The sequence below is a fragment of the Denticeps clupeoides genome, chromosome 6 (genome assembly GCF_900700375.1).
Source record: "Denticeps clupeoides chromosome 6, fDenClu1.1, whole genome shotgun sequence".
In the NCBI taxonomy this organism is placed as follows: Eukaryota; Metazoa; Chordata; class Actinopteri; order Clupeiformes; family Denticipitidae; genus Denticeps; species Denticeps clupeoides.
Window position 1 is genome coordinate 17,737,571 of NC_041712.1, and position 27,240 is coordinate 17,764,810.

General features: G+C 41.0%; 2 protein-coding genes and 1 non-coding gene across 3 annotated transcripts; all 3 read right to left on the reverse strand.

Moving 5' to 3' along the window:
• Positions 1–6,015: 6,015 nt before the first annotated feature.
• On the reverse strand, positions 6,016–13,208 carry c6h5orf15 (chromosome 6 C5orf15 homolog). Its single transcript, XM_028983077.1, has 5 exons — positions 13,088–13,208; positions 10,020–10,152; positions 8,855–9,963; positions 7,919–8,064; positions 6,016–7,261 (listed from the first exon to the last, which is right to left on the reverse strand). The coding sequence occupies exons 1-5, from the start codon at positions 13,206–13,208 to the stop codon at positions 7,130–7,132; spliced, it is 1,641 nt and encodes a 546-aa protein (XP_028838910.1). The 3' UTR covers positions 6,016–7,129.
• A 1,026-nt stretch (positions 13,209–14,234) lies between these two features.
• On the reverse strand, positions 14,235–19,599 carry vdac1 (voltage-dependent anion channel 1). The gene is made up of 9 exons (XM_028982390.1): positions 19,469–19,599; positions 18,231–18,300; positions 17,776–17,825; positions 17,035–17,187; positions 16,822–16,874; positions 16,313–16,540; positions 15,649–15,799; positions 15,409–15,466; positions 14,235–15,241 (listed from the first exon to the last, which is right to left on the reverse strand). The coding sequence occupies exons 2-9, from the start codon at positions 18,295–18,297 to the stop codon at positions 15,150–15,152; spliced, it is 852 nt and encodes a 283-aa protein (XP_028838223.1). The 5' UTR covers positions 18,298–18,300; positions 19,469–19,599; the 3' UTR covers positions 14,235–15,149.
• A 503-nt stretch (positions 19,600–20,102) lies between these two features.
• trnan-guu (transfer RNA asparagine (anticodon GUU)) lies at positions 20,103–20,176 on the reverse strand. Its single transcript has one exon. It is a non-coding gene; the product is annotated as a tRNA-Asn (tRNA).
• Between the last annotated feature and the right edge of the window lie 7,064 nt (positions 20,177–27,240).

Genomic DNA, 27,240 nt, shown 5'->3' on the forward strand with positions numbered 1-27,240 from the left:
ATAAGTAGATGCAGATTTGAAATGTATTACAATATATCAGTATACAGTATACAGTATACAGTATATCAAGCCCAAGTCATGTCCTGTACATACAGCAGGAGAAATCATTCCGTTTTAATTTTACACAGTACACGATTGTACGCTACACATACACTACACTATTGTGCTACAGTTTTAGGCAACAGTGAAACTAATTAAAGGTATTTTGTCCTCTCTGTATTTTTGTATGACACTAGTTGCTGTTGAAAGAGAAAAAGTGAAAATACGTGTGTTATTAAGTTGTTGTGACACACGGCAAGCACAGCACACCTAGTGAGCAGTAGGCAGCCAAGGCGCCCGGGGAGCAGTGTCTGGGAATCCCCTCCTTTAAACAGTTACATAAAATTAATGTCATGGCTGCAAATAACCAAAGGCCAGTTCAGCTTGTTTTCAATTAAAGCCCCATGAAGTGGTGAAGGAGTAATCACATCAATGTTGCAGAGCTTTTAAAGGCAACAGAAAAAAAACTAATATTGGACTTGGGCAGGAAATGTTACTTTATCACAGCAGCAGATTTTTTCCCTCTCTCTTTATCAAAATTGCTTCCGACACTATTTGTGGTGTTTCACGAGCCCCCGCCCTCCTCAGCCTTGGTCTTCTGGCCGGCCACAGTCAACAGACCCATCAATGGCCCTCTCCCCTCCTGAAAGCAATTTCCTCGATCCCCGCAGCTCCATTGTAGAGTCTGAATAAACTGATTATTTAAAGCAATGCAAAAAGGATCATGGGGTGCCCAGTCACCCTCCCGCAGGCGAAGTGCTGCCCCCTGGCGCCCTCCCTCCCGGTGCCCGTCAGTGCCGCAACACAATCTAATCAAAGCGCTCCCACTGGTCCAGGAATTGCCGCGGCGACCTGATTGACCACGGCCCCGGACGCTTGTTCTCTGACTGGGCCCCTTCCGCTCCGGTGCGCCGTGCATTTCTCCCACGGACGGAAACGGCATTGGGCGATGCGGCACAGCCTCTTGTAGTTGTTACCGTCTTGCCAGCGTCCCTGCGGTGAATTCTTCCTGCCTGTTTTTCTTATTTATTTATTTGCTGGCCCAAGGCGGAAGCGTACAGCAATAGCGTCTGCCCGAGGAGGACAGGTTCCCCCTTTGAGTCTAGAATGCTTTTAAGTTTCCTTGCTTCCAGGTAATTGTTCTTGCCACAGTCCCCTCGGGCCCTTTGGGGGTACAAACCTTCATTAAAAAGAAAACAACATTTAATGCATGGGTGCATTTAATATACAGCTACAAGTCTTGTGTATTTTCTTAATATCTGATTATATACTCCAGATCAAGAAAGGAAATACATTTTAGGTTAAATGTAGTTTAACTACAGTTTAGCAAACAATGTCAATCCAGTAATTCTTACCGGAAGGTGCGCTGTGTTTTCAACCGCTGTTTCGTGCCATAAAACTGTCATTTCTCCATTTTATATTGCTGCATTCATTTCGAGGACACAGTGAAATGCTAGAATGGGTAGAATACACAAATGTAAGGGTCGCAATAAATCATGCAACTTTTCCTTAACCGGAAAGGGGAAGGAATGTCACCAAATCGCTGGAGTGTATTTAATGCGCGGCAAGGTGAGTTTCCCCTTAAAGGATGTCCCGTTCTTTCTGAAATATGAGAAATACCCCCCACTGAAGCAGCTTCCTCCTTTATATCAGGGTATATCAAATGGCCGCATGACACATTAACGGCGGTAATTGGGGCCATTCTGTTTGACCTGGCATGAGAGGAATTCTTCACTGCTAAAGTGGTGGTGAAAACAGTGATGGTAAGGTTGTGTGTGTGACAGGCCAACACACAAAAAGGGCTTAGGAAGAAGCACCTCCATTGCTGAGGGTCCAAAAGTGGAGCTTTCTACTGGAGCAGTGGTTGGCCTAGTGGTTAAGGAAGCAGCCTCGTAATCAGAAGGTTGCCGGTTTGAATCCTGATCCCCACACACACACTGCTCCCCGGGCGCCTGTCATGGCTGCCCACTGCTCACCAAGGGTGACGGTTAAAAGCAGAGGACACATTTCATTGTGTCACTGTGTGCTGCAGTGCATCACTTCACTTTCACTTTTTTTTTTTCTATAAACAACGGCCAGGCCTGGAAATAAGAGAAATCCACACATACCAGTCACCTCGACTGGAGACTGAAGCATGTTTAATTGCTTCTCTGTGGTCACACATTCTGCTCCGCTAATCTAATGTTCCCTCATCTTGCACGATTCTTTGACAGCACGATTCTTTGACAGCACGCATCAGCGCGAAGAGACAGGGCTGTGCTGCAGCACATTTAAACGTGTCAACACGACTGTCACAGTAATCCGTCATTAAAACACAGGGAGACAAGTGTGATGAGTGAGATGACGCACTTCAGAATGGTAAACACAATTTACACTGAAGAACTGTTGCCTAGTGATATTTTATCATTATTCCCGAGTTATCTAGTAGGATTTGGAAATATTACAGGAGTTCTGATGGATATATGGTCGGTTCAAATCCCGAGCTGCCAAAGTGCCACTGAGCAAAGTACTGTCCCCACACGCTGCTCCCCGGGGCCTTTCATGGTTGCCCACGGCTCACCAAAGGTGATGGGTAAAAAGCAGAGGACTGTGTACTGTGCTGCAGTAACAATCACTTCACTTTCAAATGCAACAAATATTGTGCCGCTGTTCTTTTTTTTTTTATCATACTGTTTCTGGTGTCCAAGTCACGGAAGGTTGATTAACACCCAAAAAAACAAGATACGTTTTTTTTTTTTTATCCATATCGCCCAGCTCTATGACCTATTGACATTACCAGTAATCTTTTTTAATGGCACCATTGGGATTAACAGATTATGTGGGACTTTGCCTCATTATAAAGCAACCTGTGGCAATTTCAAAACTTCAAGGAAAAAAAGCATTAATTCCTTGAACAAAACAAATGTTCAGAAGCTGAATGAGGCTCCCTCAACAGAGGCATGAGGCATCTTGACTGGCTAATTGGTTAATGGCTCATCTTGGGTTTTTTCACGACAATACGTGCTTGGTGAACTATATTTCAAATCCACTCTTGCACGCTTAGCACATCTTGCAGAGTCCTGCACACAAACACACAAATATCCACTTTTATGGATGACCAAAAAAAAAAACTTTACCTTAAAAAGCTTCTACCCCTATAGCAATGGAAGGCACTGAATTCCTTTGTTGCCTCACTTTAATTGCTCACTGCTTTTTTGTGCAATATTGCTGCTACTTTGCATTTTCCATAATCTAACTCCACGACTCTTTGCGTTGCAATGTTACGTTGCTCTTTACGTTAACTGTTTTATTACATTATGTACATATTTGCATTGTATGGTGAATACTGTTTATTTATTGTAAAAGTTACACTGTTAGATAGTAGGTTATTGTGGCACTGTGTTAACAGGATAGTGAGTGAGTGTTAAGCGTTATACTATTTTAACTGTATACACTGCACTCTGTACATATGACAATAAAGCCCTGAATTTAAATTTGAACTATAGCATAAACAATAAGGCACTATAAATAGAATAAATGGATGTGGACGTGGAGGATGAAAACAGATGAAAGAGTACGCTGGAAAGTGCTGGATTGAAATAGAAGCTTGATTTCTAATGGCGACTCACTCACCTCCTGATTGTTTAGGATTTTACTCAAGCCAGCAAAACAGTCTGGATAGCCATGCCGCTGGAGTGTGTGTTCACCATATTTACGAACGAGCCGTAAATGAAATACCATTTGTTGGCGCTGCACATTGCACTGTGTGTATAACAGGACAATCCTCACAAGAGCCAGACCGGTGCAAAGTGGCTAATGCAATTTTATAAAATAAAGCAAACACTTCAAATGATAATCTGATTTATGATGAAGGCACAAATAGTAACTAAATGTAAAGAATTTGAGATAAAATTAGCATTTAGTACAGCTGTAGAACAAGTCAGTGCAACAGTTATTTTTAATGGTTAAAGTACGCTTTTTAAATTGAAAAGAAAGAAAATTATCCAAACTTTAATCATGACCTGAATTAAACTTTGGAAACCAACAGGCTTAAAAAAAAAACAGACAAGTTAATTTGCACCATAAATTTAGTTTAGATTTTCTAATCAATACTGGATTTTTTTTTTTTTGTAAGGTTTTTTTCCCCTCCATACACAGATGACGTTCCCTGGTGTAAAGCTCAGTTGCAGCTTGTGAGGCTGTGCTGCTATGCAACCATGACTGAGGAAGGACTGCAGCACGTCCGAGGCTCAGATGTCCTTGAATTCGTCCCCGTCGTCTGTTCTCTTGTGCTGAACCTTTGAGCAGTGGTGGCCTGGCGCTAAGGAAGCGTACTTGTAATCAATAATTCAAAGTAAAGGTATTCTGAAGTGAAACATACTTTCATTAAATGAATTAGAGTTCCTGTGGAGTAAAAGTCAGATGACTGGTCTGTCCGGCTTGCCCTACTCAGTCTAAACATGGGGCTTCTTTTCGTGGCCCAACAAACAAACAAAGACCAGCTGAGTTGAAGGAATGTCAGAAGAGGAACTTTTAAAGATCATAAGCTCAGATAGGGTTAGGTTAAGGCCACAGTCAAGCAGATGGTTTACAAAAGAAGAAAAAAATGGGGGCATCTTGCTAAGATCAGTACAAGGACATGCTGTAGAATCCCGGTGTAACAGCTTGTAGGCTGTAGGTGTCTCTTGCACCCAATAGCTGATACGTCCAGGAAAACGTTCAGAGAAAACCAGTGAACGACCATAGTGTTGTGGTAAATCACTGCTCTTTTATTTAAATAAAAGAATATAAATAGTTTGGTTTGTACAAAAGAGCTGAAACTTATTCTAGTTGGGCTCTGCAGGGTCACCAACGGCTGATTTCCAGGTCTGAGACCTCTTTGGCCATATTCGGATTCAGTCGTTTTCTCTCCATTATAGGTGTGTGTGTGTGTGTGTGTGTGTGTGTGTGTGTGTGTGTGTGTGTGTGTGTGTGTGTGTTGCTGCTTACATTCAAGTAACAAGTATGGCATCAGTTAATATGTTAATGTTATATAATAATAATGTTTCAGATTAGGTTTACTTTAGTATTGAAGATCTATATGTTTATTTACTTTGTCTGCTGGTGTTCATCATTAAGTCCACATAAATTGTAGCTAGCTTGACTTTTGACTTTCATCTGAACTTGGTGTTTTTTTTTTTTTTGGGCTGCCTTTTCCATGTCACAAGAGGGTCTTTAAAATAATGGTGGTATCTGGGATGAACATGTCCCAGTACAATCCTCGAATAATTCAGTTCATTTTCTTTATCATTAAAGATATTTTTAACACCTCCACCTGGTTGAGTTCCAAAGTCACAGGGTTACAGGCTCATGGCACATTCCGATCAAAATGCTTCTAGTGCCATCCAGTGGCCGTGAACCATAATGCACCCACGCAAAATCCACTTTAAAGTACAGTACAGGCCAAACGTTTAGACACACCTTCTCATTCAATGTATTTTCTTTATTTTCATGACCATTTAGATTGGTAGATTCTCAATGAAGGCATCAAAACTATGAATGAACACATGTGGAGTTATGTACTTAACAAAAAGTGGAGACCTGGCCTCCACAGTCACCGGACCTGAACCCAGTCGAGATGGTTTGGGGTGAGCTGGACCGCAGAGTGAAGGCAAAGGGGCAAAGAAGTGCTTGAAGAAGAATGCCAAGAGTGTGCAAAGCAGTAATCAGAGCAAAGTAGTTTTGAGGAAACTAGAATATAAAACATGTTTTCAGTTATTTACCCTTTTTTTGTTAAGTACATAACTCCACATGTGTTCATTCATTGTTTTGATGCCTTCAGTGAAAATCTACCAACGTAAATGGACATGAAAAAAAAAAAAAAACATTGAATGAGAAGGTGTGTCCAAACTTTTGGCCTGCACTGTATATTCTTTTCCAACATCACTTTGCTGCTTGGGCAATGAAGATCATTCACTATTCATTCTGTTCACTCATTTCACCAACAACAAAAAAAACTTGCAAGAGCAAGTTGTGCTTTATTGACAAAAGACTGTAGAGTTTTAAAGTAGTGCTTATAAGATGCAAAAAAAAAAAAATCCACTAATAATCAAAATTTACAGACAAGGTGAAGAGACAAAGCATCGTTTCGGGCGTAAGACAGTTCCTCATTGCTTTAAGTAGAGAGTTATACTGTAGTGCATGCCAGTAGTGACAACTTTCCCATGCCCATGACCAAACTATCAAAAATGAGTAAGTATACAGCAAGTAAGCTTTCACATCATACCATGAGAGATGACTAGAAGATGAAAAAGGACAAGTACCTTTAGCCATGAGGCCAAACACATTTCTGTAAAGCATAACAGAGTAACCACTGAAGGCAGAAGTGTAGGATGACTGTTAGGATACTTTCATTTGTTATAATACTTAGTTACTTATTTGGCCATAAGCAGTTGAATGACCTTCTACTTTAGAATCAGCAAAGTCACAGAAACATTCCATTTTAATCAACTTCACTGAAGTCAAAAAGCGGCAAGAGACAGATGAAGACATTTTAACAATGCAGTGATTACTGAAAGTTTGTGACGTGACTGGCATGTAACTAAAGAAAACAATATACAATTGCCCTTATATTGTTTTATGGATTACCGCATGGCCCAAACCTCAAGAGTTAAACAGATTCGGAAAGTTTTGCTTCCGCTGCAGCAGTTCACCATTCAAGCACACCATTATTTACACAGAAATATTCACATAGTTTGTGTTCTTCATCACCCCACCCAAAAAAAAAAAAAAGAAAATGTGCAACAAAGGCTCACAGTGGAAGGAAAGTAAGGCCATGGCATGGAGCTTAGTTTCATCTAAATATTCTAGCACCGCGTGCCATTAAAATGCAGTGGCCTTCGGTTGCAAAAGTGGAGTGGCCCAAAAGACTCATATATCAGGCACCTGTGCAGCTTCATTGTAAAACCATCATGTTTGTTTGAACGCTAAATGGGGTGTATGGAGACCAAGGACAAGAACACCTACACGAAGAGACAGTGAGGAATTCTTAAAGAGAGTCTACTTCAGTTCAAGTTTCGATATGTCCATGGCTAAATCCTTTAATTGTTTTTTTCCCAGGATCAATGATCACTCAAAATATGTAGTCATTGGTCATCTTGAGGGAGGGCATGGCTTCGTTAACGTTCTGGTCAAGTCGCTGGTACTCCACGCCACGTGAGCACAGTCCGTCTCTCCAGCGACGGCTTGAGGCCAACAGGAAGATCTGACAGGAAAGAAGAAGAAGAACGGCACACCAAAACATTAGCCTGGAATCATTAAACCTCCCACAAGCTTTGGTCCAACACTCTGACCAAATCAATAGGATAATTTCCCTAATGTACCTATAAATTAAAACAAGAACCGTTTATAAAGTGAAGTGATTGTCACATGTGATACACAGCAGCACAGCTCACGGTGCACACAGTGAAATTTGTCCTCTGCATTTAACCCATCACCCTGAGTGAGCAGTGGGCAGCCATGACAGGTGCCTGGGGAGCAGTGTGTGGGGACGGTGCTTTGCTCAGTGGCACCTCGACAGATCGGGATTCGAACCGAAAAACCTTCTGATTATGGGGCCGCTTCCTTAACCGCTAGGCCACAAATAAGCATATTTGAAATACAGTTATGAAACACAGTTTTCATAACTCATCTTAATCAAGATCAGACAAAAAGCCAGCAATGGCTGTGACATTAGCACATTAGGCAAGAGCTAACTAAGAAGCCAGCCCATCTAGAGTGGCAGTGGCACTCACCTAAGAGGGGGACTGTCCCTGTAACAACTGACTGGAAGTCAAACTGGGGATAAGGGCTTCTGCTAAATGCTGTAAATGTTCTTGCTTTGTGTAAAGTATTTGCAAAAGGCCAGAAGACAATGTTGTACCTTTCTTTTGTTGTGGTAGGTGATGTACACAATGGCCACCAGGAAGGCGATGATAACCAGATGGAAGAAAAAGTGTGTGTCCTCCTCATCTGGTGCAGTGTACATGGGGCTGTCCAAGTGTGGATCAAACTTCTTTAACTCCGGTTCTAGAGCAAACAAGATGATTGTCATTGTCACTTTTCATGGAACAACGAAATTTAAGGAGCTGTCGCCTCACTGCTGCATATAGTTAAAGGCAGGAATAGAATAATAAACAGATAGAAGAGTATTACACATTATATACAATTACACTGGTGAATAAATACGAAAAACACCTAAATATTCTGTAGTATGCAGATGTTTCCTTGACTCGTGAGGAAATAACTTTTACCAAACGTCTGGAAGTGGTTCTGACTATTACTGATTTTGTATTTTCATCTAGTATTTTGTAATAGATATCCTTATTACACCCTGATGCTGTGTATCAGAAGACTATAACTAGTTTCGCCAACCCCTACTTTGCAGACATGTGCAAGAATCCTGTTGATTCCATGCAATGTTAATTTGTTAGACCCTCAGAGTAGAACTGGTCTGACCAGTCTGCCAAAGACAATTCTTGGAATGTGACTGGCTGAGCTGGTTTGATGAGCTAGCTGCCATGTCGTCGCCACCCACCTCAATTATTGGGTATTCAAGACACCATGAAGGCTCTAGTCTATTCAAACCTCCACCTTCCAAATGCCCTAGCAGCACCTTCAAAGGTACTGGAATGTCAAAATGTTAAATGGTCCAACCCCAGATAAAAGATACCCATATATATATGTGTGTGTGTGTGTGTGTGTGTGTGTGTGTGTGTGTGTGTGTGTGTGTGTATATATATATATATATATATATATATATATATATATCTCCTATATGTAAAATAAAGTAAAAGAGCAATGTTTGGGAAATACAAACCTGGACCTTCAAGGTTTGATTCCTGATCTCTGGAGGGCATAAGTAAGGTGTTCTCAGCATCACCATCATCCTCATCTTCATCTACACCAAAGGTCAGAGGGTTGTTCTCAGGGTCTTCATCCATCTCGTCATCCATGTCGTTGTCAAATTCAGCTTCTTCCTCATTAGTTAAATCTTCACCAGGGCCCTCAGGAATGTTTTCTTCTAAATCCTCAGCAGGATCTTCCTCGGTCAGATTTTCAGGTTCTTCAACAGGTTTTGTAATAGCGCTCTCATTGGGCTTCTCTTCAGCCGCTTCCTCGGGCTTCTCTTCAGCCGCTTCCTCGGGCTTCTCTTCAGCCGCTTCCTCTAGGATCTCTTTAGCCACTTCCTTGGGATTCTGAGGAATTGCTTCCTCGGGATCCTTTTCAGCCGCTTCCTCGGGATTCTTTTCCGCCAATTCCTCGGGATTCTTTTCCGCCAATTCCTCGGGATTCTTTTCCGCCAATTCCTCGGGATTCTTTTCCGCCAATTCCTCGGGATTCTTTTCCGCCAATTCCTCGGGATTCTTTTCCGCCAATTCCTCGGGATTCTTTTCCGCCAATTCCTCGGGACTCTCTGGAGCCAATTCCTCGGGACTCTCTGGAGCCAATTCCTCGGGACTCTCTGGAGCCAATTCCTCGGGACTCTCTGGAGCCAATTCTTGGGACTCTCTGGAGCCAAGTCCTTGGGACTCTCTGGAGCCAAGTCCTTGGGACTCTCTGGAGCCAGGTCCTTGGGACTCTCTGGAGCCAGGTCCTTGGGACTCTCTGGAGCCAGGTCCTTGGGACTCTCTGGAGCCAGGTCCTTGGGACTCTCTGGAGCCAGGTCCTGGGGACTCTCTGGAGCCAGGTCCTGGGGACTCTCTGGAGCCAGGTCCTGGGGACTCTCTGGAGCCAGGTCCTTGGGACTCTCTGGAGCCAGGTCCTTGGGACTCTCTGGAGCCAGGTCCTTGGGACTCTCTGGAGCCAGGTCCTTGGGACTCTCTGGAGCCAGGTCCTTGGGACTCTCTGGAGCCAGGTCCTTGGGACTCTCTGGAGCCAGGTCCTTGGGACTCTCTGGAGCCAGGTCCTTGGGACTCTCTAGTACTACTTCAGCTTTGTTCACAGAAGTGTCTTTCTCATGAGCAGTCATTTTAGAATCTGACTCCAATCCTGGGGCCTCATGCACTACCTCAGAGGTTTTGGGGGAATTGTCTGGATCTTCTTGAACATGGGTGTATGATGCAGTATGTGTTGTACCGTCATCCTGCTTTTTGCCGTCTGATGTTGCAGATGGATCTGAATGTGGGATACAAAGGAAGAAAAATCAAGGAGTTACTCAAGGAGAAAAAAACACTAATAATGTGAAATGTTTTCTTTTAAATTGGTCTTAGTGATCCCCTAATACTGTATCTGAAGTCTACTTCCAAAATTAAACCTTGGTGCAAAAATACAGCCACTATGAGCCAGTCCCACAACAAGATTTCCCCAGTACGTTTCGGTATCTATACCTTTAAATGCTAATGAGGAGGAGAGAGGCGGGACAAGGAGAGAAGCAACATTATTAACCAACCAATGTTTGTGTAGACGGTTGTGTCTAGCCACTGCAGGATCATAGACATGCTATGAGAACTCGTATTAATGTTAATGATGCAACTGAGCCACCAACAAGGTAGTTACAACTAGGGCTGCAACAACGAATCGATTGAATCGATAAAAATCGATTACTAAAAGAGTTGGCAACGAATTTCCTAATCGATTCGTTATGTCACGCAACGCGGAGACCTTTTATTATAAAAAAAAAAAAAAAAAAACTTTATTTGAGCGCGGAGTGAACACACTCGGTCTCTCTCGCGCACAGATGCTAGCAGAGTTTGGCGCCTCATAGAGAGCGCGGAGCAAAAAAAAAAAAAAACGAGCGGAGGTAGAGGACAGATACATGGCGGAGGCAGAGAAATCTGCGTGAAAATATGCAAAAGCGACATGGCACGGCACGGGAGCACCACGGCAATGATCCAGCACCTGAAACGCGTGTTTGATGAGGAGGAAGGGAGTTCAGCAGCAGGGGAAGTCACTACACAATCCTACTTTTGTTCCGTTTTGAAGTGAGGAAATGTAATGTTCCTGGTGCTGGTATTTAACTCACCGCGGAGGAGAACTAGACGGGGACTTACAGCGCCCCCTACAGGTGTGGAGGGGGGATGAAACAGCGTTCGGACTGTTCTCTGTGTCTCCTCGTGGTCAACTTGCCTATTGTGTCCCTGAGCAAGACACTTAACCCTAAGTTGCGCCAGGGGGACTGTCCCTGTAACTACTGATTGTAAGTTGCTCTGGATAAGGGCGTCTGATAAATGCTGTAAATGTAAATGTTTACCCGTCATCCAGCTTGACAGGCATGACAAGTTAGCGTTAGCGCGTTAATAACAGTAGTAAAGCAGGGGTGCTATAGTTACTTTGCATTAAAAGACTAAAGACATGTTTTTATTCACTTTTTTTTGGACCATTCACTTTTCAACCTGTTGTCATGTATAGCTACACAGCAAAAAAAGCTTTTCTTACCTAGTAATTTTGTCTCGTTTCCGGTCCAAATATCTAAGTCTTAAATCAAGATTACTACACAAGAAAAATGGCATGAGAAAATTAAGTGATGCTTAAAACTTAATCACTTAATTTTGAGATGTTTTATCAGAAAACAAGACATCATTTCTTATGCTATTTCATGTGTCTAGTAAATGTATCTTGATTTAAGATTTTTTAGAGATTTGGACTGAAATCAGGACAAAACTACCAAGTTAGAAAAGCATTTTTTGCAGTGTGTGTGTGTGTGTGTGAGTGTGAGAGTTTGTGAGTGTGTGCATCTGCAGTGTAGTGTAGAGAACAAGTTCTGACATTCAAACAAATCCTGTTAAATTTTCTGATTTGTATTGTTCTTTATTTTTTTATAAATTATTTATCGTTCTGGCAGCTCAGGTGGCACTTTATTTTTTTTTTGAAAAGTCTATATTTGGCAGATGTAAAGCATACATATGTATGTTTTTTGTGTTAGTCAATTCTTATTTTATTTTATTATTATTATAACAGCTCAAGGAGCAACATGTTTGTGAACTTTCTAAAGATTTTGGTTCTGTTTTTGAATAATGGGTTGGAAATTAATGCTTTTCTTTTCTTTCTTTTTTTTAAATCCGATTCTACGATTAATAAAAAAATCGACAGATTAATCGATTATTATAATAATCGTTAGTTGCAGCCCTAGTTACAACAGCCATAGTATTGTAGCAGAGAGGCCACTGGCAACTACTCAAATTATCTGACTATGTTGCTATGTGACTTGCATCCCATGGGCCAGCTGGTATCAACGGCGACATTCAAATTTAGTCAGCCACTCCATTTAAAAACCACTCCCAACATTTTTCCACTGAGCCTCGGTGAAGGCACGCATTACGATGAAAGAGAGACTCAGAGCCCAGGTTCAAAAGAGCCATTCATTCTTCAGGCCGCCCTTCCAAACAAGCTGCTGAGTGAAGGTGAACAGCACCCAGCCCTGTTTCAGGAAATCACCCGAGAATCTCAGATTCCAAGAGAGGAATGAGAAATATGATCAGATTTCACTGGCCACGTCTCTGGGTACCAAACCAATCACTCAGAGCAAACATTACAACATGCCGTGGCTGCTTATGTACATAAGGAACAGGAGATCCTCCGCTGGATGTTGATTTCACAATGAGACATGGCCACTGTCACAAGTTCAAACTGAGAGGAGACAGAGTTTTACAATTCTACAAACAGGCAACAGGACATTACCAACTAAACAAAGGAAAAAATAAGCCTGACTTGAACTACAGAATCAGGGCGCTGTTATAACGTTATTAAAATCTTTCTAATGATATTTTTCATACATTTACATGTCCACGTTTACTCCACTTTTTCAGAAGAGCCTAGCATGAAGTTCGAAAAGATGCCGGCGCTTTCGACTTCCAACAGAAGAAATAAGCATTTTACCGAAAGAGTTAGCCGCCAGATTAAATTTGCCAAACCTATTTAGTTACCTATTTAGTCCTATTTAGTTGCCTGACATGACTTACACGCACCTGCGTATAAGGTAAAACGACATAAATGTGTCATTTAGCATCAGTGCTAGCAATCTCTGACCTAATCGCGGGCCGCTCGTTCGGACTCGGAAAGCTCGACCTCAAAGATCTTTCACACTTCAAATAGAAAACATTCTACGACATACCACTGCCCGGAGGATTAATGGAGGCCGAATCAGAACCGCTGGACATTAAATTGACATAGACGATAAGAAGAAGTACTCTGACAACTGTCAGCGTACGTCCCTTCTTCCACACGGCCGCCATCTTGAAAGACTGGCGCTGGGGGGCGTGGCTCGGTCGGATATAGTCGCCAGCAGCAATGGCGTGGGCCCAAGCACCAAATTCACCACTGTGAACTACAGTGGCTTATTGCTTGAATGGGCCATCTGTATCTTCTATATCAAACCTTTTTTAAAATATATTTATATTGTGCAAATGTGCTTCAAATTTAAATATGTTTGTATATAGCCGTTGGAATAGATCCACTGTATTGTTATATTATTAATACATTGTGCAATTAAACTTTGTGAAATTTTAATTGTGTAGTCAACACAAATTTTTATTTTTTGTTGTCAACGAATCCTAACTTTCCCTTTCTTATTACTGCAAGATTGTGAACTGTTTAAACCAGTTAACCAGTTAAAATGTCATTATTGAGTGTAGTCAAAGTCACATAGGTCACTTTGAGGTATACTTAAACACACCGAATAAACATTACGGGTCAGTTTCCCATCCACTTATTCATTCTAGTTCTACACTAAAAGCATTTTTAAAGACTTCTTTTGGTCTAGGACAAGGCTTAATCCATGAACAGGAAACAGACATGTTATTTCATGTTCATGAATTAAGCCTAGTCCTAGACGAGGGGTCGGCAGCTTGCAGCTCTTTCATTCTTACACCCTCACAATTTATTTTCCAAAGCCAGAGGGAGCCGTACCCTTTATTATATGTATTCAATGAAATCTCTTCAATGAAATTTTCTATTAAAAAATGCTTAGTCTAAGACTAGGCTTAATCTGTGAATGGGAAAAAAACTATATGTTAATACAGCAAATTTATGTAACCCATTACAATATTCACTTTGTGTTGGAAATAATTATACATATTTGCGTAGCTAAACTATGTGCTACGTGTGATTTATAAATAAAATGGTTTGGAAATGGATAAACTGCTGAAATCTGCAGCCATTATTGAAGACGTGTTACTCATATATGTTGCATAAAAGATGTACCTTCTCAATTTGCAATTAAATGTATGCTCAACAAAAACAATGGCGTGAAAAGACACAAAGAAGGTTCAGTAATTTATTAGACTTGGGGAGTAACAATACTGTCAAGTACACCATGTTCTCAGCCTAGTCAGTCAAAATCGGAAGACTACATTTCCTATTAAAATGTACTCATTTCACCCCCAAAAACTTGGCGTGTGTGCAGGACAGTTTTGCTATATTTAATTTCCAGCGGCACTTGACAGTTCTTGAAGAGACTTTGCCTTAGATTTCACAAGCAGGCCCACATGTATAAGAACACTGGTAAAATTACATTTCTTTCACATAACAAAATGAGTCACATACATATCACAAAGATGTGTGAGACAAAAAAAAAAAAAAAAAAAAACACCACCAAATGAGTAACAAAGTTATGGTGATTACCTACTGCTGCATAAGTGAAGGGACAACTAAACAGACCGTTCACAAAAAAGGACATGACACAAACATAATCCCTTTTCCCTGGAGGTTTTATTTTGTTTAAAAATCCTCCAAGTGCAGGAACATTACTGCTGAAATGTACCCATCAGTTAGCAGTGATGTCTGTAAGATACTACAGTCCCACCACATGGGCAGGAAAATTGCATGAAAAAAAAAAAAAAAAAAAAAAACACAAATGTATTTTTTTTTTTTCTCCAAATATCAAAATTAAATAAGACAATTGTAGTGAAATTTATGTATTCTGAATAATCTTAAGCATTTTCTATATACTTTGATTTTGTGCAGATTATAATTTAAACTACAGATTTTCCCTTTCAAAAAGTGAGTCTTAAATTCCAGTGCAACACATCATGTGTCCTTAAGCAATGATGGTTCAACTGTTCCGCTGTGTGATTTGACAGTTTAACAACTTGTCCCATCCAGAGCACATCTAAGAGAAACACAAGGTTGTGAGGGTAGCTATTCAGTAACATATCGTTCAGGTGTGTGGGCACAATCTATGCCTCAAACTCAAGGCCTAGACCCAGTTTGTGGCCGCCTGCATTGATGTTTTTGCCATCCAGCAGGGCTGATAATGTCAGTTTTATTCCTGCCATTGGGGGGAAGAAAAGAAAAAACAGCTTAGTCAAACTTAGTTAATAAGTGAAGTCAAATGAACTTGACCTTAATGTCTATTCAGACATTCCATTTCATTACTCTACACCAAAACAAACAAAAACAAACATATGGCAACATACAGTACAGTTCCGTTCTCACCTTGCTTCAGTGTTTGGGTGTATCCAAGCCCAACAAGGCTGGAGTTGTTCACTTTGGCCTAAAAAGGCAAACGAAACAAATAAAATAACCTTAACTTATCTAGAACTTGCAACATAACTGTGTTACATGGGTCAGTATAGTGTAATTAAAACCATAAAATTACATTAACAGACTGCTTCTTGACCAACTGAAGCTCAAAGATTAGTCCATGGACTGACCGCTTGTAAAGAGGTGACTTACCGAGAAGGAAGCATCAGGATCAATCTGATACTTAGCAGCAATGCCAAAGCGGGTGTTGCTATTCCCAGCAGTCCATGCAAGGTTCACTGCTGTCTCCAGTTGGTCGTTCACTTTCTGGTAGATGGACCCTCCAAACTCTGTGCCATCATTACTGTGAAACAAACAAGCAGCAGCATTAAATATTTATTTTTGAAGTAAATTTAAAATAATCTTCATAATGCAGAGAGATTAACAGGAATTTAAACTCATTTGACAATTTTCAGTTGATCTTTGGAAAGAAGAAAATAATTCCACAACAACCCAGCAGGGAATAATTGTCATGAGCTTACCCTCTCCTCTCTAAAGTCCCTGGCAAATCCCATCACCTTAGAATAATCGACCACACAAATAACTGAGTCTGACCAACAGGTCCCACACACAGCAGGCCAAAAATAAAGGACAGTGTTTATAGTTCTGTCCAGTCTGGCCACTTCAGATTCACGCATTAGTCTGTCTCCTCAAGATAAAGCCGGTTAGCCATTCTTAATGGCACTCAGCAGCCAACACATGCCTTGTAAACGCTACGGTACGAGTCAGACAGATTCTGTGCTGGACTAATAAAGATCCTCCACTTATCATGAAAACTGCATTACTAGAATGTATAAGACTTGGGCAATGAACTTACACGTTCGTGTGAAGCTGGAATTCATCGGTCTTGTACCCAACAGCAAAGTTGCTCTGGGTGACTCTGTTCTTGCCAGCCTCAAAGGTCGTCTGATAGCCAGCCAGCCAACCCTCATAGCTGACCACCACAGCACCATGTACAGCCGTACCATTGATGTCATAATCCACATCGCATCCCAGGTTAATGTGCTCCCTCTTATAACCGGACTTGATCTTGCCACTCTTCTTACTGGAAAAGAAACATATGCTTTACTTTAGTGAATGCAGAGTGCATTCAGTAACTTAATGATAGAAGTAGGAGTTATTAGTCTATTTAGCATTCTGTTCAACTGCTTATTAGAAATTGTTTATTGAAATCATATGATTGATGCTCACATTGCAATTCTCACTTACACCTGACTGGTGCATTCTTGGAACTAAAAAATACTGTTACATACCTTCTATATAAATACATTATATATTAATATCTATAGGCAAATCACTCAAATGACTATGTTAAATTAAGCCTACCCTGTGTTTGGTGAGAAAGATGAATCAAATGTCAGCTTTAGACCTTTAGCAAGCTGCAAGCACAGGAACAAAGGTGTGAGATTACGTGCAAGACAGTGACTGTAAATTAATTTAAAGGTGACAAAAGTGACATTCACAAATAGCAGCCAGAGGTAAGCCACTCTAACGCAAGTAGGCATGAACCAAGTTCGATACAGAGGGACTGGATCAAACCTGGTCTTCTACAGTGATCTCTGTGCCCAGGGTGTTATCCGTGTTCCACTTCTCTGTGAAGGTCAGCCCATGCTCTGCCCACTTATATTTGGTCTCCAAAGTGCCAGCCACTTTGCTGGTCTCTGTGTTGGCAGACCCTGTGCTGGTGAATTCCTGGGAACAAAAGCAGTCAAATTCAACTTTATTGTCATCTCACCATATACAAGTACACAGAGAGATGAAGCTTCAGGGATTCACAGTGTGCAAAAAGACATAATGCAAATTGAATACAAACACGCAGCAGTAACATGACAATCTGGCAGTGTATGGATAGATTCAGTCTATAGTGTATATGGTATATGATATACTATGATAATAATGGTAGTAGTAGTGATATGATAATAATAATAATCTGTGTGTGAGGTAGTAAGAGATTAAAGTGCAGGGTGAAATACTTAAGCAGATTGGTACATGTCATGTAAATGACTCAAAAATAATTTCTCTCTACACTGGCAACACAACTTAGAACCCCCAAAAAATGAAAAAAGTGCTCAGGGGCTTCAATTACACTCATTTTATCATTATACAGTCCAACAAGCAGCAATGTCAGTCCCATCTGTGTTCTCTGACAACCACAATCACAGCTTCTGGAGCGCAGTATTAAGAGCCCTCAAATCTGACACTCACTCATATCTGCTCAGTCAAAAGCCTCTCAGGATCACTAGTGGTGAGAAGAGACATTCATACTCCGAACGTACTCACCAGACCATTTTCTGACTTTGTTTTCAAGTCCAACTTGATAAGACCAAATCCTGAAATGTTCATCAAAACAATAGTGAGGTCAGTATAAAGAAACTACATTCACAAAATAATCATCAAGTCAAAATCCTGAAATCTGGCAGGCTGTATTTTTTGGCCACACTGTGCTGAAACAACCACAAAACGTAATAAAGAATAGAACAGTCAACCCCTGACAGCCATCCCACGACCTCTACACCGCCCCCCTCCACAAGTGAAAGCTTATGGCACCTCAGAGTGGAGAGCTCGGGACAATGACAGACTGACAATCCCATTCAGGCACTATTGATCTGGACGCCCAAATGCTTCAGCCTGAGCCAGCGTTTCAAATGACCTGGTGTTACATCGGGCTACGGCACCCAAATGCAACTTCAGCACACTGCTGTGGCCTTTAGAACTCCAAAATAAATAGAGCATACCATAGCCCTTGGTGAACACATCCCTGGCGGATTTGCCCAGGTCAACGTATGTGGGAGGTACAGCCATTATCTGGAAGGAGGAAAAACAGACATTGCTTTAATTAATTTACGAGCAATAAATATGCATATAATGGCAGACTGCTGATAAAACAGTTCAAACAAGGCAGCCAGATATGTTTCTGGTTAAAGGGACTGGTGGAAATTAATTAGGGGCGTACATGTATTTTTGTTTGTATTTTATTTATGTTTTACAATAACTTAAATTATGTTTTATGCAGAAAATAACTACTAACCAACAAGCTACTTCCTTTTTGTTAGAATGTGGGTTGAAAGATGTAAAATCCCTTATATTGCATTTCATATGCATGACCTCAGTCAGACAAATGGTGACACAGGGTGTCCAGTTTAAATCCAGTTTAATCAAAGATAACAGCAAGACACAACCATTCAACTCCTTCCAAATAGGCTTTGAACACATCCTGGTCGGACACACGCGAAGACCAAACAGGAGCAGGCCGGCTGCAGCCCTGAGTTGATGTGGCCTGACAGGCCATGATGAAATCTTCCGCGTCAGGCCCACAACATGGTGCACACAAGGTCACCGTTCACCTGAAATGGATGTCCGACTCGATAAACCTGCTGGTTCAGGCTTGCAAGGCGTGACACGAACACGAGGGGCGTGAGGCTTTCAGTGATACAAAGAAAACGTCGTGATCTTGAGGGCTGAGATCCTGAAACAGAATCAGCACCATCAGATTCTGCCAGTTCCACTAGACTGTGGTCTAACCTCGCTTTCACACCAAGTATTGGGCTTTTACGGGCCTACAAAAGAAAAAAAAAGAACCTTTTGTGTGGCATAAATTGCACACACGTGTGAAACACCTTAAGCAAACACAGACTGGACGCAGAGTTGAATTAAATGCATTACAGACGGGGCGGTCAGGACAGGCTAACCCAGTGGCTAGCCGCTCCGCTAACGACTAGCTCCACCGGCGGCTCTCGCTACATACCGACCCGCTACTCCCTACTAGTTGCTGCGACCGAACGCTCACTTCGGCGCCCTTCGCACAAGCGGGAGGCGGGTTCGGAGACAAGCAGCGGCGGAGCCCCGCCAGGCCTCGGCGCCGTTTGAGGGATGGAGATAAGGCTCCGAGCGACCCGCGCGCAACCCGTCGTCGCCGCCGCCGCCCCGAGCACTGACGCCGAGACTGACAGGCCGGTGTTGGGTTCCCACGTACCTCCTTCGAAACTCCTGCCTCGCCTCGCCTCGCCTCGCCTGGAGAGGATTCCGCAGCGGACAAAGGGAGGAGTAGGACAAGCCGCGCAACGTCACGCACACGTCTTAGGTACGCGGCGCGCGCCCGGGACTGGCCCCGCCCACTGCGTTATGTGCGAGGCGCATGCGCGTTGCGGTGCGGTGCGTCCCCCCCCTTGCGGTCGTGACATTGACGTGTCGAGTTTGACCTCTGGATCACGGCAGCGTTCAACAATTGTTTTAAATATATCAAATCATTGTTTTTTTGCTTCAACTCCTAAATACAAGTTATTTATCCAAAACTACAACATGAAGTAAATTTTTTATTCAATATTTATTTATCATTTAAAAAAAAAAAAAGTGAAGTGATTGTCACATGTGATACACAGCAGCACAGCACACAGTGCACACAGTGAAATTTGTCCTCTGCATTTAACCCATCACCCTGAGTGAGCAGTGGGCAGCCATGACCGGCGCCCGGGGAGCAGTGTGTGGGACGGTGCTTTTGCTCAGTGGCACCTCAGTGGTACCTTGGCGGATTGGGATTCGAACCGGCAACCTTCTGATTACGGGGCCGCTTCCTTAACCGCTAGGCCACCACTGCCCAAAAGATTTGTCGTCCCTGGGTGGGCTCGAACCACCAACCTTTCGGTTAACAGCCGAACGCGCTAACCGATTGCGCCACAGAGACTTTTTTGCAGTAGTAGTAGTAGTAGTACAAGTAAGAGAAGTCATTGCACACAACGAAATGTGTCCTCTGCTTTTAACCCATCACCCTTGGTGAGCAGTGGGAGCAGGGTGTGGGGACAGTGCTCTGCTCAGTGACACCTTGGCGGCTCAGGATTCGAACCTGTGGGCTGAGTTTGGTGACATAAGAAACTGAATTTAATTGTAAATATATGAATTGCACAACTGAATTGTTCAGTTGCCTCATTGAAAAGCTGAATCTGAATGCATTCACTTCCCTTGAAGCAACTCCAAGGAAAGTGTGGTGAATCTGAATTCATCACAAGGAACTTGAATCCTACCTAAAATAAAACACGATTCACTTCTCGCAATTAAATTTAAGTTTAAAAAAAATCAGTTTCAGTTAATTGAGAAATCTGTGTTTCATTTTCCTAATGGATCTGTATTTTCTCAATAAACTGAAACTAAAATGTAAAAAAAAAATGTGTACGTAGAGAGTGTTACATTTTCAGGTCAGATAAATGTTATTCATTGGAATTCACATCTAAACAAACACATTCAGATTCAGTTGTATAATGCTACGACCTGAAACTGAAATATTAGCCCTTTTTTACTGAAATGGCATTAAACTGAAAGTGAAGTGATTGTCATTGTGATGATTCAGCATCACAGCATCGGGTGGTAGTAGCCTAGGGGTAACACACTCGCCTATGAACCAGAAGCAAGACACTTAACCCAAAGTTGCTCCCTGTAAATACTGACTGTAACTCGGTCTGGATAAGGGCGTCTGATAAATGCTGTAAATGTAAATGGGGTCCCTTTGTGAGCAGTGAGCAGCCATGAAAGTAACCTGGGGAGCAGGGTGTGGGGATGGTGCTTTGCTCAGTGGAATTTTGGCGGCTCGGGATTTGGTCCCTTGAAAAAAGGGAGGCACATACACAAATGTTTTTAATTCCTACACTGTTCATTCCTACAATGTAATTCCAACTATGTAAATACCCTCAAATTAAAGCTGGATGTCTGCAGTTGAAGAACAGCTTTGTTTTATTTTGAATAGAGCAAAAAAGATTATTGTGTTGATGTTCCAATATTTATGGCTTGTATATAGAATAATATCATATGAGAAACAAACTATTACACAAAAACAACAAAAGAATAAAAAATTTGTTTGAAGAACCTGTGAAATATCCTGAAATTCTAGTCTTAGATACATGATAAATCTAATATGAATGGCTGTAATTTTCATTTTTGTATCATATTGTTTTTTGAAAGCTCTAAAATAATCCTGTATCAGACACACAAGCTCTTTTGCTTGATTAAGTTATTTGATCTGATGTATGACACTTTTTAAGAGAAATGCAGGGAAGTGGTATCTTGGAGTTTACCCCACTTCCTCTGAAACAGTGTGTGAGGTGAGACACACTGAGTGCAGAGAGCAAAGTGAGTATCACTGGCCAGAAGGTGGCAGTGAATGTGAATAACCAGAGCGAGGGATGGTGATACAAGGCAAAACTAAACATATACAAAAATCCTGTAAGTATGTGTAATAACCTCCTGTTTATCAAGTAAAAAATATCAGTTATGTCCTGCAAATATATTATTGGGATTAATATATTATTGACATATTTAGACTCCAATTCCATTAGATTCATGAGCTCATTTATTTTTGAGCAATATTTACATTTATGGCATTTAGTAGACGTACAATCAGTGGTTACAGGGACAGACCCCCTGGAGAGACTCTGGGTTACGTGTCTTGCTCAGGGACACAATGGTAGTAAGTGGGGTCTTCTGTTTAGTTGGTGAGTGTGTCAGCCACTAGGCTACTACCACCCTTGAAATATAATATATATGTTCAACTACATGTTCAAATACATGTTTGATATACTTGTTTTTTCAAAGATAGAGATGACTTAATGACTCAATTTACTTGATTTATGACAGTATTCTATTGACTAACCTTTTTTAAGATGCTAAAGTTTTCAATTTCATGAAACCTGTTAAATGTTTTTTGTCTTTGTATTTTTAATCTTTTTGGATTTTGCTAAATAATTCATAATAATTTCATTTTTATGCTTAAAATGTGATCAAATACTGTAATATTTATGGCCTTTAGTAAATTAAAATCTAATATATAATTAAGAAATGATTATATTTAATCCATTTCCTATTCTTTAGCCACAATGAAAATATGTCATCAGTCCGGGTAAAACAGATGTAGCCTGGCAAACTCATTTTTAGATTATCCACAAAAAAATATCTGGAAGCTCTTTTTATCCCTCAACATCAAAGGCACCCAACACTTCAAAAAGCCATCAATGTCTGCTAATCATGTTCCCAGAGAAGACAAACAGAACACAAAATGCTAATCAACGAAGGGCTGCCTCTACAAAGTACACTAAGAAATTATAAACAGATGCCACGATTTGCACCATATGGATAAATAAAGCACTATGTCATCTTATTCCAAACAGCGGTTCAAACGAGGTCTAAACCCCGCTTATCCTTTTCAGCTCATGAGTCTCTCATGAGCTGATGTCAGCTCATGTTGATGGTTGCTGTTAAATGTTAAATGACAGTCTGCACGATTTGTGTTACAGTAATACATTTCCAATTTCTTGTTTAAAGTATCTAAATGGCCAGAATCAGGCAACAAAAAAAATTAATTGGACATGGAAATTGATTAAAATTTATTCAAGAGTACTAAATATTTCATTGCTTACTTATTAGGTTCTGTTTCATAAGACAAAAATATACATATGTTATTAATATAGTATAGCAGTGCCATTTACAGCAATCGACCCTAGATGCCTTTGGATTATCACTGAAAATCTAAGTGTTTATTAATTACGGGGTCATTAATATATAAATTTTGCAAGTATGTCTTCTTTCATATGACTTTTATATATTTTTAACTCTTTGTAAATCAGCACCAACTGTCATTAGAGTCCTTCATATATCCTAGAAGTAAAAAAAAAGCATTGGTTTGCATCTAGACTGACACCTCACAGATGTTGACATCATGGGGGAAAAAAACGACATTAGTTTCCTGCCTTGTACTCTGGTAAATACCGGAAGGTATAAGAAATGTCAAGCCTCGCCTGCGTTCTCAAATCAACCCCTCCTCGCGCCGCGGCTCTCCTCCACCGACGGTTTGTTTTGTTAGGTGAGAGGGTCTGAGATCATATCTGCTTTGGTGAAATATGCACCGTGGAACTGCAGACAGAGGAATGGAGAGATGGAGGGCTTGATATCGGGTTGCCATCACGCCTGCGCTGTCAGCTATCTCCGAAGCGCTGCTTTTGCTTCACTGACGTACACAGTGTGTCGTAATCACGATACTATAGTAGCACCTTATTTAGCTTAAAACATCAAAGATCAACATCTAGTGCTGGTTTTGGTTAATCACACTTCCATCAATCCGAGAATAAGTCGGGCGTATATATTGTCAAATCGCAATTCTGGTCTGAGATGTATTCTGGGTTCATCCCTTTCTTGAAGTGTACATAAAGATCAGTCGTTGTAAGAAGTGCACTCACCAGACCGACAAGGCGCAGGCTGTATCTGTACCCCACCACATCAACATGTGTACTACAGAATATTTGGAACCATCAGACCTTCCATATTTTCCCCTTGGGCTCCCCGGACTTCAAAGCACTAGAGGAGGTTTGACATATTCATGCTTGTTTTGTGTATTATACAAAAGCAGACTGCAGTGGAAAGCAGAATTTAAGCAGAATCGTCTGATATTTTGGCCTTTTCCTTTGCATCCCTTTAAACAGCAACTCTGTATGAACGCATGCATTAGTTAAATGTCACTTAAAACAACACTGGGATGTTGAGAAATATACAGGTCTTCACTGCTGCACAACACTTAATGGAAAGTGTGAAAAAAATATATAAACCCACACACGGCAGATATGAGACCTGCGATTGCCCAATTGTGATGTTGGCAGGAAGCTTGTCATGCCAGGCACATACACGCCTGTGACACGAAGCACCCACATCAGCACCTCAACCCCCCACGCATGTCAAACCTTAAAAAACCAGAGCGAGAGAGAGAAAAATGAAGAAAAAACTCCTGCTTTCTACCAGTTGCATTTTCCATGCATGGTGAGGAGTGAAGCGCTTTTTTTAGACCTGGTTCAGGGTGAAGTTTCTTGAGATGAAAGAAATCAAATGCACAAGTTCCCGCTTCTGTATGGGGTTGTGAATGCTTGCAATTAGACATTTAGAATGGTGCACACAGAAAGACAAATGTTGCAGATATTAAACTTTCTGAATCGATCTCAGATCAATTATGTTAAACATGCATGGGCATATGTATGTATGGCTTTTTCCACAAAGTTCTCAGATCTGTTTCCTGGTGGGAAATATGCTTACGGTAGTGTGAACCGTGCCACAGTGTCAAAGGCAAGACAAAGGAACAGAAATAACAAAACCACATTCAGAATCTTTCACATTCACAGTGATGTCATGCCCTGTGAATGGTGTCTTATCGGCAGTCTCTCTCGCCCCGGCAGATTGCTTTCAGTTCCTTGTTGTGTTTAGAAATCAAGGGAAATGGCCGTTTGATAGATGTGTGGTGAGTGTCTGGTCACCAGTGCAGCAGTGAGCCTGTAATCTTTCTCATCCCCAAAACGAAGCCTAATTGGAACCCGTATAACACTCTCAACGTGTCATCGCTGTGAATTATGTGGGTTTGCAGAATAATGTTTGTTCCCATGATTCATCCACAACTAAATGACATATTGTGGGAAGCAAAGCATTAAGATCAGTTTTTCCCACACTGAATATATATATTTGCTTGGAAGCACAGACACAAAAAACCATGCTGACAAGCACAAACATGCTTATGTGTACAAAGCCTGGTAAACAATGTTCTTTACACAAATATGAGCTGCAAAAGGCAATAGAGGTGGGTCGTTATGATAAAGAAAATCAAATCTTCAATCTTTTTCTGTTTTCATATCTAGTTACGCCACTGCCACTCGGTTCTGCATAATGGGAACTGTAATGTAATGTTTTATTAAAAGATTAGTGTATCAAGAGTGGCATTAGAGATTTTTCACCTAAATTAATCTGATTGATAATAGGACATTAGAGCCATAATAAATGATTGTATTTTTAGATTTGATACTTGACACTAAGTACATTTAAATGGAAATTCTTTGGTACTTTTGCTCAAGCTGAAATTTAAAGGTAGAATATCAGAAAAAAAGTGAAGTGATTGATTGTTCCCTGGGCTGGCCACCACCGCTAGGCCACCACTGCCCCATCTTATATCTTTAATGGACTAATATTTTGCATTGGGTATAATGCACCTTGTTGTGGATGTGAACTTTGAACTCCTCTTCTGAAGTCAAAACATGTTTTCTGCATTAGGTTTGTAGTCGGTTGTCTACAACATTTTACTGCTTCCTTGGGACCTATAAGACGGGACTTTTATATGAAACATTTTCTGCAATGATGAAGAAAAAAACGAAGAAGCTGCAAGGCAATGGCAGGATGCATGCACATCCTGCTATACAGTATTAAATTTACCACATTAATAAATACGCTTGACATCTTGAAGATGAGGCGTACCGGGTCCCGTTCTCACCACATTCTCTTTCAGAAGTTGCAAAAGGGAAAGTGCATGCTCTTGTGCTAAAAATGGCAAGCCAATGGCAATAACTCCCCTGTTGCAGAAGAAACACTGAAGATTATTTGATCTTTTTTCTTCCTCTGGCCCAAACAGTCACCGATGGCCAGAGCTAAGACCCCAAAGTAAGTTCACTCCCAGGCCACTTCCCTTAGCGTTTCAAGCGATGCCAGGAGTTTATTTGTTTTGGATTAGTCTTAATTAACCCCGCCTATCCCACTGTCGCACAGCAGACTGGAGGCACAAAAAAGCCACTTCCATAAATCCTGCTGAGACAAACAGAGGAAAAGACTATACAATTCTCCCTTTTTACACACAAATCACCCACAGACATCCTACATGAATGCAGGAATGCTCTGAAGACTCCATTCATGGGCGATTAGCTGATCAGGACTGAGAATTTGTTAGTTTTTTTTTTTCACTTAATACAGATTTAAGCTTGTTTTGGAGACAAGATATTAAATAGACATTGAGCTTCAGTCTTTTGAAAAAACCTTCCAGCAATTTTTATGGCTTTGCAGTTTATGCTTTCAGGGACTTTGAAGTCATGAGGCATGACTTATTCATCCAGTCCAAAATCAGAACTCAAACAGTAAATGTTTGAGTTGAACAATAATATTTTGCACGACATTTGAACAAAGACACAGGTATGGTTATGATTAAATTAATGAGAAGCTCATGAGGTCGCTGCTCATCCCATCTCCTCCTCCTGTTGCACTGAATCTGCCCTTTTTTCCCCCAGCCATTCTGAACATGACCGTGTCATTCAAACTTATGTGTGTGAATGACGGGTCTTTTGAAAAGCATCCACATATGCATGATGGACGATGTCTGCCACTTGACTCCGAGTACTTAATGTAAAAATGAAAAGAATCATTAATAAAAATTGGTGTTGATAACCATTCAAACTCAACGTCACAATCATAAGCATTAAAGACATAAGCAATGGGGACTGGAAAACCGAGACGACTCAGGGGCATAATTCATGTGGCGTCAATACTTCTCATATGACAGCGATTCTGAGATGAGTGCATGCATGTGTGTGTGTGTGTGTGTCTGTAAATGATTATTATTGTAGTAAAATGGCTCATGGATTCTCCGGGTTTGTGTTTCATTGTGCATATCTGCGCTCACATGTTTAATTAAGTTATATCCAGATGCAAATGAGCCCCAGATGACTTGTTTCTAAATGTTTCTCAGCATCAGATATTCTCATGGAGCTTCTGGATTTTCACATATGTTTGCATTGCTCTTATCATCATCATAATCATCTTCATAATTCATTTTCAAACTCTTCTTATTCTGTTAATGGTCTGGCATTGATCTCATCAAATACTTTGAGACACTTATTTTGTGCTAATATGCGTGCTTCAAAGAAGTGACGTGATAATCTATGTCCAGCGGTTGTAAAGACAATTGTCTAT

What these genes read in the sequence shown, in the direction of transcription:
- c6h5orf15 (XM_028983077.1), bottom strand. Translation starts at nt 13,208, where the DNA reads ATGGCGGCCGTGTGGAAGAAGGGACGTACGCTGACAGTTGTCAGAGTA. An exon ending in CATTAATCCTCCGGGCAGTG is followed by an intron (nt 10,153 to 13,087) that starts GTATGTCGTAGA and finishes TCCCACATTCAG; the next exon opens with ATCCATCTGCAACATCAGAC. An exon ending in ATCAAACCTTGAAGGTCCAG is followed by an intron (nt 8,065 to 8,854) that starts GTTTGTATTTCC and finishes TGTTTGCTCTAG; the next exon opens with AACCGGAGTTAAAGAAGTTT.
- vdac1 (XM_028982390.1), bottom strand. Translation starts at nt 18,297, where the DNA reads ATGGCTGTACCTCCCACATACGTTGACCTGGGCAAATCCGCCAGGGAT. An exon ending in TTCCAGCTTCACACGAACGT is followed by an intron (nt 15,800 to 16,312) that starts GTAAGTTCATTG and finishes TTTGTTTCACAG; the next exon opens with TAATGATGGCACAGAGTTTG. An exon ending in ATCCTGATGCTTCCTTCTCG is followed by an intron (nt 15,467 to 15,648) that starts GTAAGTCACCTC and finishes TTGCCTTTTTAG; the next exon opens with GCCAAAGTGAACAACTCCAG.